At 43.8% G+C, this 13,952-nt stretch overlaps 1 protein-coding gene and 1 long non-coding RNA gene across 12 annotated transcripts in view; both read right to left on the bottom strand.

Annotated features, from left to right (window-relative positions):
- Positions 1–11,025, bottom strand: part of Tdrd1 (tudor domain containing 1) — a 49,916-nt gene extending 38,891 nt beyond the window's left edge. For 3 of the 10 annotated variants that reach the window (XR_004123674.1, XM_031390793.1, XM_031390800.1), the window contains exons 1-3: positions 10,957–11,025; positions 5,900–6,232; positions 2,852–2,910 (exon numbers count right to left, since the gene is read on the bottom strand). Coding sequence is in view for 9 of the 10 variants with exons in the window: in XM_031390793.1 (XP_031246653.1) it covers positions 2,852–2,910; positions 5,900–6,203 (363 nt within the window). In the remaining variant the exon portion in view is untranslated. The other 7 variants (XM_031390799.1, XM_031390802.1, XM_031390796.1 and 4 more) reach the window with 6 other exon arrangements.
- Positions 11,026–12,139: 1,114 nt separating this feature from the next.
- The window catches only part of LOC116104029, a 5,363-nt gene continuing 3,550 nt past the window's right edge, over positions 12,140–13,952 (bottom strand). For both annotated transcript variants that reach the window (XR_004123671.1, XR_004123672.1), the window contains exon 2: positions 12,140–12,317. This is a non-coding gene — a long non-coding RNA (uncharacterized LOC116104029). The remainder of the gene's footprint in view (positions 12,318–13,952) is intronic.

Below are 13,952 nucleotides of genomic sequence, written 5' to 3'. Positions count from 1 at the left end.
CCTTGCTAAATCTGACTGGAGTCAGTCCTTCTTGTGATCCTGGTTGTATCAGAACTCCTCAGAGTCAGACTGCCTCTGTGATCCTGTGATTCTGAGATCCTGTGACCCTGGGCTTGTTAGAGCACCTGGGAGTACAGCAGCTTGGGTGTTGTGGGATTGGCTGTGGAGCCTGGGCTCAAGGTCTGCTCAGGACACTAGCCCAGAGAGACTGGAAGGAACCCAAACCACTCTGCTAGCGAAGTTCCTATGTGCCTGCTCCCATTGTTCCCAGTTACTCCCAGTGTTGGGACAGATGTTTGGTCCTCCTCACCTCTGATCCTGAGATTATCAGAGTGCCTGGGAGTGGAGCTTCCTCTGGGTGTTGTCTAAAGTTCTAGTGAGAGAAAAACTGAGAGCAGCCCATGAGCACAGAAGACAAGAGCCCCACATCAATGACTTCTCTCTCATCTTACTGTATCCAAGTGAATATACAAAATGGAGTACAGCTGGACTACATGCCCTACAAACTTCACATAGCCAATCAAGAACAGACTCAAGTTTGCACACATAAAAACTGACTACATAAGCAACACACACTACCTCTTAAAATTTATAAAGAAATCAGTTTAACAGCTCCCCAAGGGAAATGTCAAAGGCGAGGACACTTTCACCAGAGAATTCTACCAAATGTTTCAACAATAACAATAATGGAGTCTCCTTTTGAGGAAACAGAAGAGAACACTTATTCCATGACACATGGTGTTTACTTCAGAGATGTAAGGCCGCTTAGCTAATTAACATATTAAATAAACCCACGAAACAGACTACAATATCTGTCACTGTAAGAATCAGTATAGTAAATGCGTTTGATTCCTAAAATACATGACTTCGACAGAGGCACAGGGTGCAAGCTAGGTTTAGAAATCTCTGTCACTTCTACTTCTTAGCAATGAATTCAAGGATACTCAAATGTAAGGACTCACTCAAAAAACAACTCCTAAGCATAAATCTAACAAGTGACTTAACACAGAAGCTGAAAACTGCACAGTGAAGGCGATCAGACACCATGGAGACATGGCCTGTGGTGAGAAGACTCTAGACAGAAGAGGGGCCTAACTCTCCCTCAGGTGCAGAGTTAATGCAACCCATGCCGAAATCAGAGCAATGGTTCCCTGTAGACCCAGACATGATTATTCTAATCAGTCTATCTTAAGACAAACAAACTACAACAGCTAGAATAAATAATCTTGAAAATCAAAATAAAGTTGAATGGACTATTGAAATTTCAGGACTTATGTGGCATTGTGGATGAAGGAACCAATGAATTTCAGGGCTATCTGGCACTGATTGTGACTACGGAGCTGGTGAAGGACAGACCATGAAGAACAGAACAGATCTGTGGCAGCTACAACTTTTTATGTATCCTCAACTGATTTGACTGATTCCCTGACAACCTAGACAAGCTAACCTTCCCACAAACAGCAGCCAGGACAGCAGGACACCTGATGGACACACAGCACGATACCTGACAGACACACAGCAGGACACCTGACACACAGCACAACACCTGATACACAGCACAACATCTGACACACAGCACACCTGACACACACAGCACGACACCTGACACACAGCACGACACCTGACAGACACAGCTTGACACCTGACACACAGCACGATGACACCTGACACACAGCACGATGACACCTGACATACAGCACGATGACACCTGATACACAGCACGACACAAGACACACAGCACACCTGACAGACAGCACGACACCTGACACACACAGCAGGACACCTGATACATACAGCACGACACCTGACACACACCACAAGACACACAGCACAACACCTGACACACAGCACAACACCTGACACACACAGTACAACACGTGACACACAGCACAACAACTGACACACAGCACAACACCTGACTAAACAGCTGACACACAGCACAAGACCGAGAGACCTCAACTCAAGCTCTTTCAACCAAAATAAACTCAAATGGATCAAAATTTTAAAACTCTGAAAATTTTCTCAAAAAGAACATGTCTGAGTGATCTAGAGTAGCAAAGCGTTTGCAATCTTAATTCCCAAGTCCAATGTGCATGTGAAGACTGGCCAGCCAGCCAGCTCCTAAATGAAGCCTTCTGTTCTGACACAGCCTCATTCAGAGAAGAGGTGAGGTGCAGGCTGGAGCAAGGCCAGGAGACCATGCTTCAACAAACAAACAAACAAAACACAGGACTTGGATTCTGAAGCATAAAAAACTTTGAAAACTTAACAGTTAAAACCTGAATGAGGGCTGAAGAGATGATTCAGTGGCTAAGAGCACTGACTGCTTTTCCAGAGGACCTAGGCTTAATTCCACATGGCAGCTCACAACCGTAACTCAAGCCCTAGGTGATCTGACACCTCACACAGACATGAATGCACGGAAAACCATACACATATAAAATTAAATCTATAACTTTAAAAACAAAAAACCTAAATGAAGCCAGCTGGCAGTGGTGCATGCCTTTAATCCCAGGGCTCAGGGGGTGGAGGCAAGCAAAACTCTGATTTCAAGGCCAGCCTGGTCTACATGGTCACAGAAAGGGATCTGGGGGGCAATGTGATGGTGGTAATGTTCTCTGTAGTGCTGGTCATGATCCTGGAGGATGCTGGACAAAGGGTGCACAGGCCATACTCTAAACTTGACATCTACTTGAATGGGGATATACAGTTAAAAAAAAAAAAAAGGACATTTTCCTAAGAAAAGTTCTAGGTTAGAGAAATCACAAACTTGACCTTGACTGACCATAAAAAAAAAAAAAATGCCTCTTTGGTAGCATAGAAAGTGTAAGAATGCAGAAAGGAAACTTACGGTTTTTACTGGATTAGGTAGTGAATTGTTTCCAAGACTTAATGGTGACACTGGGTTTCCTGGGAGAGAGAAAACAAAATTCCTATTAAATGCCAACTATGCTTTTCACTTCTGATAATGCAAAATAGCATAACTCAGTGACTCCCAAACAGAGTGCTACCCACCACCTCCCTTCTCCCGGCTGCACTGTAGAGCAAGTGCATGCTCCTTCTGGGTGAACGGGAGGGTTGGCTGGGATCAGAGGTGTGCATATCGTTGCTTGAACTAAAAGTTTTACTTTAAACTTTTCTCCAGTCAGAAAGAAGGCAAGTTCATTTCTTTTGAACTCTATTTTGAAGTTTTTCAATGAATGGCCTAACAAGTTAATTGGATTCCTGTATGCTCCTCTCCACTCGTCACCCATGAGGCGACTTTAAAGTCTCTTAAGAGACTCAGCCTCACAGACAGGAAAAGGAGCATCAGAGGGTGTTCACAGACTAAGCAGCACAGTAAGAGTCAATGCTAAAACATAGAAGAGTTAAACAGGAAGGGGGAGGGAGGGGAGGATGGGGGAGGAAGAGGGACAGCTAACATTCAGGGCCATATGAGGGGTTACATGGAAACCCGTTACTGAAAGGGCTTCTTAAAATATATACATATAGCGAAAGGAATCTAAATGGAGTCACCAAAAATAACAGGGGAGGCAATACCCCAATGCTCGCCCCCAAGTGAAACATCCAATTGGAGAAACAGGATACATCTAGTTGAGTCATAGGTGAGAGAGACCCCATGGGAACCGCCAACATCTCGGGGTACTGCTAAGGCTACTGGTTAATTTCCACAAGTCGAGGGTAAAGCCCCATGGCTTAAGATGACACGTATATATTATTGAGGTGGTGCCACACTATAGCATTTGTCCCTACTGACTACGATTCCTGGTACTAGACGACACTCTGCACATTACCAGAGAGGAAAGGGAGCCAACGACCCAGCTGACCTGCTGACAAGACGCACTGATGCAAGCAGCACAGATGTATTATGGGAATAGCCAACCAGCTCTTGGAGTGGATCAAGGCCTACTCCATGAGCTAGAACCCATGCTTGACAATGCTTAGGTGGCCAAGGAGGTAGAAAGGCCTTGGACTCTGAGGAAAATCAATACTATTGTTCTGCTAAACGAGCAGAGCAAAAAAATGACTCTTAGTGACATTCTGCTATGCTCACAGACCAATACTTCATCAGCCACCATCAGAGAAGCCTCCTGGAGGAGGTGGGAACTAATAAGAGTCACAAATGGACAACCTGCAAGAGTGAGAGACTTTGAAACATTTGGTCCTAAATGAGATGCCTCCATCAAACGCCTCCTCTCAGGGCTCAGACAGCTGTAAGGAGGAAGTGAAAAGACTCTAAGAGCCAGAATCTATGGAAAGCAGGAGGAAGCAGAGTCCGACCCAGCAGGACTGACAGACATGCACTCAGACACTGTGGCAGCAGGCACAGGGCCTGCCAAAGTCCAAGCCAGACATGGTCCCAGCACAGATGGGGAAGTGAACATGGTCTTCTATCCCTATCTCTATCTCTACAACTAACACTTACTTACAAAGGAAAAATTAGTTTTCTCCAGTGGAGTCGGGCTGGCATGAGAGAGCAGTCCCACGCCAGGGACTCCATGCCAACACAAAGCAAATTCTGCAGTGTGGCTTTGGTTTTTTTGTTTTACTTTGTTCTTTTGGTCTTACTATCTTTTGCTTTATATTATAGTTTTTGGTTTTGTGTTTTGAGTTTTCTGATTTTTTTTGTGCTGTTTCTTTTTTTAAAGTCTGGGTTGTTTGCCTGATTTCTGAAGGGATAAGAGAAAGAGAGGATGTAAGTTTGGGTGAGTGAAGAGGTGGGGAGGATCTGGAAGGAGCTGGAGAGGGGAAACCTATGTTCAGAATATATTAGATGAAAATAATTTATTTTCAATAAAATGTATATATTTTAAAAAAGTGTTACTGCTAATACAGTGTAGAGCCCCAGACCACAACAATAACGTCCACAGCTCCATTAGAACCACAGTTTCGGGTTCACACTTGAGTGGCCTGCTGTCCAGCTGGAGACTAGCAGGTCACTGTGTCAGTGCACCACACGGGAAGCGCTCACACTTGCAGTGGCAGGCCGTGTTCGTGTTCGTCGGATTCTAATTTATGTAAACATTCTTTTAGATGAGTATCTCCTGTTGCCCGTGCAGTGACAAACTCCCTCTGCTGAGCTGTGAGAAAGCGCTGGGCAAACAGCTAAGTCTGAGGAGGCTGGGCAGCCTGCTTAGGTTGCAACCCTATGCTTCTAACACTTCAAGTGAAATTGGGAGTAATCCTTTCTTCCTTGCAAAAATTACAAAAAGCTGCTTCTTCACAAGCATTAAGACTTAACCAGGTCATTTTTACTGTTCCATTAAAGTTTTTTGTTTTTTTTTTGTTTTTGTTTTTTTTTTTAACAAAACTGGCATATCTGGGTTTGATTAGTTTATACAATGGGAAATCCAACAAACACTAGCAGAGGCTGTGAGGTGAGTGCAGCTCACAGATCCTTAAGTTCTGACTCTTCAGAGCCTCCTAGGGCCAGGGATCACGTTGAGGACTGCGTTAACACAGCGTTAAAGTACCACATCTCATACATCCAGAAGGGAGTCCCCAGGCCATCCTCTCCTTAAAGAGTAAGATGTAAGAATCATGAAAAAAACAAAACCCCAAATTCTTTAAAAGCAAATCACATGAAGTTATTCACATCTAACTATGTGTCTGTGAGCTGCTATGTGCAAGGTAATCTTAAGTCAACTTCAGAAATGCCATTAAACCACCACGCACCATCCTTCCTATATCCCTGAGGAGGTTCATCTGTGGTTCCCCGTGCAATCTTTCTGTGATTAATGAAGCCAAGACCATTACTTTGTTTCCTGTCTAAATAATAACTGGGTGGGAGAACTCTTGTACAGTCATTTGGCTATCCTGCTATCCCACTGCATTGTGTTAATCACATTGCGTTAATCACAAGCCAGAATCAAGTAGGAGGAGCGTGGTTTCCACTCACCTGTTGGTACAGTCTTCCTGTCTCCTTTGGACCCACCTACTTCTCCATTGACAACAGCAGGGTTTGAAGAGACCACCGAATTGTCTTCCTGACTAGCTAAATACTGTTTGTTTTGTTCACAAAGCAAAAAATTGTTCTTTTTATTTCCGTTCTCTGGGCTTTTCAGTCTGAAATTGGGATGGTTATGCTGAACTCCGGGACTTCTCAGAGAATCGTCGGCTGGAAGCTTGTTTTCCTTTTTCTCAAAATTAAATGGCTCTGCCATTTTACAAGTAGAGGCTTCCAAATTATTTCGTGGCATCATATTAGGTGTAATTTAACATTCACTGATGTCTGAGAAAAGAAATATATTGAAGAGGTGAATTGAATTGTGAAAGCAGACGAACCATAAGTACAGGCGACTTTGTTCAAACATTACGCATCTGATCATTCCTATCAATAATTCCAAGCAGACTTAACCTTGCTATCAAAATCTGGCCTACAATACACAAATATTTCTTTATAGATTCATTCACACCAACTCAAGAACACGAGAAGTTCTTGAAGTACCAGGAACAGAAAAGATCTCTCACAACTGAAAACACTCTTTCCTATGTAAAGCCCGCCTCTTCCTGGTAGAGTAAGATATACTCTATTGCTTACATCAGAATGTCATTCTGCATTCAACCTTACACCATGGCAATTCTTCTACCAGCAGAACTAAACCACCACTCGCCTAGAGGCCCTGGCCGCGCTCCTGCCTGACCATCCAGACCACCTTGTCAACTCCTCTCAGTGGATGCCTATTCTGTCTTGTTTGCTCAAGCATTCTGCTTTGACGGTCTTCAGCTGAGCTTCATAAGCTGGAAAAAGTTTTTTCTTTCAAGGACCTATGCACATAGCTCCTCTGAAAATGAGTTTGCCTTGCAGGAAACCTTCCATGTTACAGTGGCTGCAGTGCCTGGGAGGCATACTTGTCGGGATGCTGCTAGCTTGAGGTTTACCTGTCACTCTGAAGGAGTGTCCTCACTGCCCAAAGCCCCCGGAGTGCATCAGCAGCTACTCCTTTTAGCAGAGTGACATGCAACATGCAGCTAAGACCGCATATGTCCTCAAAACCTTCAAAAGGAGAAGCCAGAAACTAAATGTCACTTAAGATGGATCTGAACAAAGAGCAGAAAAAATGTTCCCCTTTTGTGTCCTAAAACGTTTATTACTTGTTTTAAGTTAGATAATACTATAGTACAACTCTGACAATACATAATGAATTTGGGGTCCATGAAAAAAATCTATCAACACAAAGTTTTCTGAACACACAGCATCCAAGACACTAATTCAGATTTGGACATGCAGACGACCAGAGGTATTTCCCCTGGACTCCCCAGTTGCACGGCACCATTAGGATGACGTAGTCTCCACCCTAAACGTACACTATGGACAGTCCCTGCCGTGAACACCTCAGCCTGGCAATGCCAGCAAACACTGTCCACAATGCCTCAGCAGACCCAAGGCTGCTGTTACCTTTCAGGACATCTAATCCTTTCTGCCTTTACAGATACATAAATGATTTAGTTAAAACAGATTTCTAGTATTTTCCTATCTTTATTTCTGTAAGTATATGAAATTAGTAAATCTTTGAGCTATACTGTTTAGAATATTTGATTTTGAAAATTGCTTTTTAATCTACAAACCTGAGTTTCATAAAATATCTTAAACAAATTTGGACTAGAGTTTTAGAGATTTTCCAACAGTTTCTGAAATGATTCTAAATACTCTTTTGCCATGTGTGTGACTCAAAGCTGTGCATTTAGCCTTGGCTATCATAAAGTCAAAGTATCAATCAACTCATAAAAGTTACAATAGTTGGGCTGGAGAGATGGCTCAGAGGTTAAAAGCACTGACTGCTCTTCTGAAGGTCCTGAGTTCAAATCCCAGCAACCACATGGTGGATCTCATCTCTGTAATGAGATCTGATGCTGTCTTCTTCTGTGTCTGAAGATAGTTACAGTGTACTTACATATAATAAATAAACCTTTTAAAAAATGTTACAACAGTCTATGGCAGAGTGTAAGCATTTAGGTGTGAGTTACTTATATGAATTATACAAGCACACCCATCTTATTAGCATGCAAAATTTCCTTAATATTTAATCACTATAAAGTTTAAGCACCAAACAGATTTAAGCTTAGAGGAAGGTCCGTCCAAGTTAGACTACTTCGGTTGGACTCATTCCACTGCACTCAGAAATTCCCACTGCAATACAAATTTGAACTTATACAATCTCATACTTTTATTTGGGGAGTTTTGTTTTTTTCAAGACAGGGTTTCTCTGTATTGCCCAGGCTGTCCTGAAACTCACTCTGTAGATCAGGCTGACCTTGACTTCCAGCTTACAGACTCCTGACATGAGTAAGGAGAGTTCACAAATTAATTCTGAAGGATCATGGTATATCCTGGTCTAACCACACCAATAGCCTCTCTATATGACACACTATTTTAAAAAGCATATAATTTATTTTTATTTTATGTACACTGGTGTTCAACAGGCATGCATGTCTGTGAGAGGGTGTCACAAGTCCTGGAATTGGAGGTACAGACAGGTGTGAGCTACTATGTGGGTGCTGGGAATTGAACCTGGGTCCTCTGCAAAAGCTGCCAGTGCAGTGCTGTCGGCCGCCTTTCCGTCCAGCGGAAATAAGGAGGCAACAACGAGCTCTTCTCCATGCAGTTTAATCATGAACCTTGTAATCTTGCTTCTTACATCTTACTTATTTCTATCTTACTTCTTACATCTTACTTCTTACATCTTTCTACTTTCTTCTTACTTACTCCTATTCCCTACATCTTACTTACTCCTATTCTTACATACATCTTACTTCTATTCCTACATCTTACTTCTATTCTATTTCTATCCTTTACATCTTACTTCTATCCTTACATCTTACTTCTATCTTTACATCTTACTTCTATATCTACTTACTTCTATTCCCTACATACTTACTAATTATTATTTCCAGCCCCCAGCCCTTGTGGGTTAAATACTTTCCCTGGTCCCAATCAGCATCAGCTATGTGGCAAAGCATAATAGGCTACGAGAAATCATGCCAGCTTGCAGCACAAACTGGAGGTACTCAGCTTTTCCAACTAAGGGCTTGTTTATCAATGCTCTCTGCTCTGGCCGGAGACCAGGTGTTCTATATATATATATGGTGGCAGCTGCGGCTCCCCACACAGTGCTCTTCATCTTTGGGCTATTTCTCCAGCCCCAAACACAATATATTTCTAAGACACTGGTGATGAATTAAAATGTAACAATTCCAGAATTCATATTAATTATCTGCTGGTTTAGCTAACAGAGGAGATCTGAAGGGCCCTCAAATGTCTTAAACAGAATTGAGAATCAATGTACAGTGGATTGTGTTGAAATGTATAGAACTGACAATCGAAAGAAAAAAGTGAGTTTGATGAACTAATTCTGTTGATCAGGCGGTGGGGGTTGGGGGGGAGGGCAGGGAGCAGGCCTTCACTTTGTGTGTACTCCTCTTGTGCTTTGAGTGCAGTGAGAAGTAAAGTTTCCTTACCCCGGCTTTTTATTCTTTTTATTTCCCCAGAGTCCATTTTTGTGCCTTCTTATGTGGCTGGAGGCATCCCTACAAACAATGAATTGCTTGGCCTTTTCAAACCTCCAGGAGTTCAGAGCCTAGGCCTTAGGGAGAGGTCCTGCTGGTAAGGATCAGGTGCAGCACCTTTCCTCCCCTCAAGTTTGTTCTTGCATTCCTGGTGACTGTGCATTCCAGGAGAGACATTCTACCCAGAAGGAAAGGGCATTATAGAGCTGGAAACGCCAATGCTTCAGCAGACCACACGCCTGATCAGAAGTCAGGCCCAAGCCCCACCTACCTCATTTACTTATGCTATTTTCCTTAAAACGCATTCATCTTTCTAGGATTCAACGACTATAAAACGCAGGCAGAAGCAGTAACTCCCTCCTCAATACTACCACGAGGATTAGACAAGGGACAGGATTTAAACCACCCAGGGAAAGGGCAGCTGCTTTCTAACATCCTCCTCTCTGCAAGGAGCAGCAAACCAACTCATTTGGGGGACAAGGATGGATGGACCCGTGCATGCGCGCACACACGCGCACACAGAAAATCACCCTATCACAATACATACTCCCCAACCTTTCTTTGTGTCATAAGGAACAAGTTTACAAGATTTCGTTTGCTGGCCTTGAATCTGTCATCCTTATGCCTCCCTCCAGTGGTAAACCCCACGAGGGGTTGCATGTTTAAGATAGACGTCGTCTCATGGTTAAAGTACATTACTTTTAAATGTAAGTGATTAGTAAATTGGAAAACTTGCCACCTTCCATCCACCATATCTGACTCGGGCCCAGCACCCACTAGAGATACCTAGTTCGACTATCTCAGTCTGCTCAACTGCAGAGGCCTAATAGAGAAACTTACACCTGGGGTCTAGGAAAGGCAATGGCCAAGAGTGACCCAGCAAAGTAAGGCATCCCATTTTATAAACCTGGTGACCCTACTGATTCTACAGGAGGCAAGAGAGTTTAGGGAAAGAATCCAGTCAAGTTGGCACTCCAGCTGTGACTTTAACCAAAGCACTGAATCCACAAGTCTTCGAGTGGAAAAACACACGCACTTTGACACTTTAAAAGCACTGTTTCCAAACCGTGCACAGGGCCCCTGCTTGCCCACACCCCAGTTCCTGGGCTCAGCTCCCTGTAAGTAACCCAGACAGAATCCACCCACACCCATTGCTCTGGGACAGCCCCGGGGGCTCTGCCCTTCCAGCCTGTCCCCACGTGCAGCTCCGGTGCCCGCTCAACGCCCGACTTAACGCCCGACCTCAACGTCCAGCTCTGGACTTCCGGCTCCCAACGACCCACGCCCGAGGCAGTCTCGAAACCGAGCTCCAGAGCCTGGACGCCCAGGCCGTCTGACCCAGAAAAGGCCGAAAGGGCGCTGGCCCCGACTGGCTTCTGAAGCTGACCCCTCATGCGGGCGTTTGTCATACCCCGCAGCCCCAGGTCCAGGAGCTCCGGCCCCGCTCACCTCGCCTCGGATGCTCAAAGCCGCGGCGTGCGGCCGGCCCCGCGCCTGCGCAGTTTAATCCCACGTGCGCGCAGCCCCGCCCACGCGCCCGCCGGATGCGGCACAGCCAGCAGGTGTTCAGTGGTGGTGCAGGCCCACCATGCTCTACAGGGCATTCTAGCTTTCTGTAGAAAGGTGTCCTGGAAGTTCCAGGGGCAGATCCCGGGAGGAAAGGCTGCGCTGAGAGTTACTGGGGTTGCTCTTTTAGCTATGTGAGGGACTTTGGGTTTTCCAGCGTACTCCTCTGTGCCTGCCTCCTCTGGAAACTAAGCACACCAGACCCAGACCCCCACCAGTCACTTCTTGAATGTTTAGAAGCAACGCCCAGATTTATGTCGTTATTCTTTTTACATTTTCATGTATTTTGTGACGTGGCACATATATGTGGAAGTCAGGGGACAACTTTTGGGACTGGGTTCCTTTGTTTTGAGACTGCATCTCATGTAATCCCTCGCTAGCCTGTTACTTGGATGTTGACCTGGCTATCCCTGAACACACAAGAGATCTGCCTGCCTCTGTCACTTGCTATGTTGACCAGGCTGGCCTTGAACTCAGAGATGACCAAACACCTGGAGTGCTGGTGTTAAAGACATGGACTACTGTTATGTCTCAAACCCAGGACAAATGGGTGAGGTACCTATTTAATATATCAAATTTGACCTGGCTGATAGGTTCTCCCAGCATCCCTCAGTCCCTACCTGTTACAGGGTATGACTGGCATACCCCGCCCCCAGTCCCTAAAGTACTCCAGCCCAGGGGCTGGGCTGCCCTTCCCCCAGCTGCCTGTCCCTATATAATCCAGCCATGTTGGTTATCCAGGCTTTTGTCTACCCTCTGTCTCCTGGCTCTCCCTCTCCCTGCCTCTTCACACGGCCCAGCTCAGGGTTATGTTCACTCTGGACTCTCCTAGATGTCTCTGTCTCTGCTCTCTCTCACATCTCTAATAAACCTACTACACTGTACCTAGGAACAGTCATGTCTTTCCTTTTTTAATTTCTTTTTCCCTTTTTCATTCAGCTACCATGCCTGACATTGTCTTTTTCATTTTTAATAGTTTTTAGAATACTAGAATAAATTAAAAGAGTTCTTATGATGAGGTTACAACTAGTTTCTCCTTCAATGAACTTGTTCGAAACCACTGTTATTAACTGAAGCCCATGATTTATTCAAATTCCTGCCCTCCTCCTATACATCTTCTGAGCCAGAATCCAGTTATCTTCCCATGGCCGTGGCAGTTTCTCCTGATTGGCAGCTTCCAGGAGCACAGATCAGGCTTTTGGAAGCATACTCCATGATCGTGAAGTTTGTCTGATGCACTGCTCCTGATAGGAATGGAGTATGAGTTGTTTAGAAGACCATACTTTTATTGTATAATATTGTCTGATATATTTTATGAACATGATTTATGATAATGAATAGCAGGCGTTATCATATGACTGACGTTTATTACATTTCTGCCCTGTAAAATTTCCCCCTTTCTACACAATGTGATATGGGAAAAAGTCATTATGCCAAGCCCACCTCTGAACAGAATATGTCCTATGCTATTTTACATACTTCTTGCTCATACTCGGAGCCACACACCTTGTAACTTTTCAGTCAAGGTTCTTTGTGGAAAATAGAGATGTGAGGAGTAAGGATGTTCATTAGGCTGTTGGTGATTCTTTTCATTAGACACCCATCACCCCAAGGACTGAATTCCAGGCCTTCCCCATGCTAAGGCAAATGTTGCAGCACAGACTTCTTCATGAAGAAGTAAATCTCCAATTTCATTGTGATATTTCTCAATACAAATGTAGGCTTGCTGTAACTTTAACTTTTTCAAAACCTATTTTTAATGATGATTCTTAAACATTTTAACCTCCTTGTAGCCCACCAGAGGTAATGGAAAAGAAAGGATACGGGGGTGGGAGGGGGAGTGGACCTGTTTAGAAAGGTTCTTTGGAGCAATTCGCATCTGTGTTGTAAGGAAAAAACCAGTTGAGTTCACAGGTTAGCAGGCAACCGCAGGTCAATCCACATGCAAACACCTCACAGATAGTCCAGCAGCCCAGTTGAGTAGGTAGGACAGTAAAGAGGAATCAGCAAGACCTAACAGAGACAGCCAGGCCCAGCCTGGGCTCTAGCAGAACACCCTCTCCTGTGTCTGCCTCAGTGAAACACTCCTTCATGTAGCCTTCCACGCCTGGGTCCACTTTAACGAAACATTCCTTCACGTGTTTGCCCCAGCACTTTCCAAAGAACCCTTAGAGTTTCCACTTCAGATTGCCCCATTTCCATCTCATCTCTTTGGTTTTACCCCGGATTTCTTCTCTCTTTTGATTAAAAAATTAGTTTCCCAGACATACTTAATACATTTTATTACATTATAAGTTCTGAAGTACATTTCAGAAATAATGCTAATGTTACTTCTAACAATATGAACAGATAATCGACTCAGTGTGTCTTCCTGTCCTTTTGTGATAACATATCTTACTAGTAATGTTTGAAGTTCAGCCATCCTTTTCAAAACAAGAAAACCTATGTATGTCTGTATGCATGTATTTAGGGAAAGTGTCTCCTGCAGGTTAAGCTCTAAGTGGTTCCTACTTTCACCTCCCAAATGCCTGGATAACCAGTGTAAGCCACTACTCCTGGCTCAACCCATAGTTAGGGGCTCGTTGCTGTGAACTGACATTCTTTACACCAAGGCAACTCTTTTTTTTTTTTTTTAACTTTTATTGCATTATGAGAAAAGTTACATGATTTCAATTTATATGAATTTGTTAACATTTAAAAATATATTTTAATTAAAATAGAATTGAATCACATTCTTGTTCCCCTTTTGTACCACCGCTCCTCCCATAGACCCCCCCTTCAATACCTATAATATCTTTTTTGTAGTATTCTTTAAAATTTATAAAATATAACAATAAAAATAAGTATTATAAAAGTTGTTTGATATAAAACAACAATCG

Source organism: Mastomys coucha, unplaced genomic scaffold (assembly GCF_008632895.1).
Source record: "Mastomys coucha isolate ucsf_1 unplaced genomic scaffold, UCSF_Mcou_1 pScaffold21, whole genome shotgun sequence".
Lineage (NCBI taxonomy): Eukaryota > Metazoa > Chordata > Mammalia > Rodentia > Muridae > Mastomys > Mastomys coucha.
The sequence above is the reverse complement of the archived record's forward strand: the minus strand, read 5'-3'. Positions and strand labels throughout refer to the sequence as shown.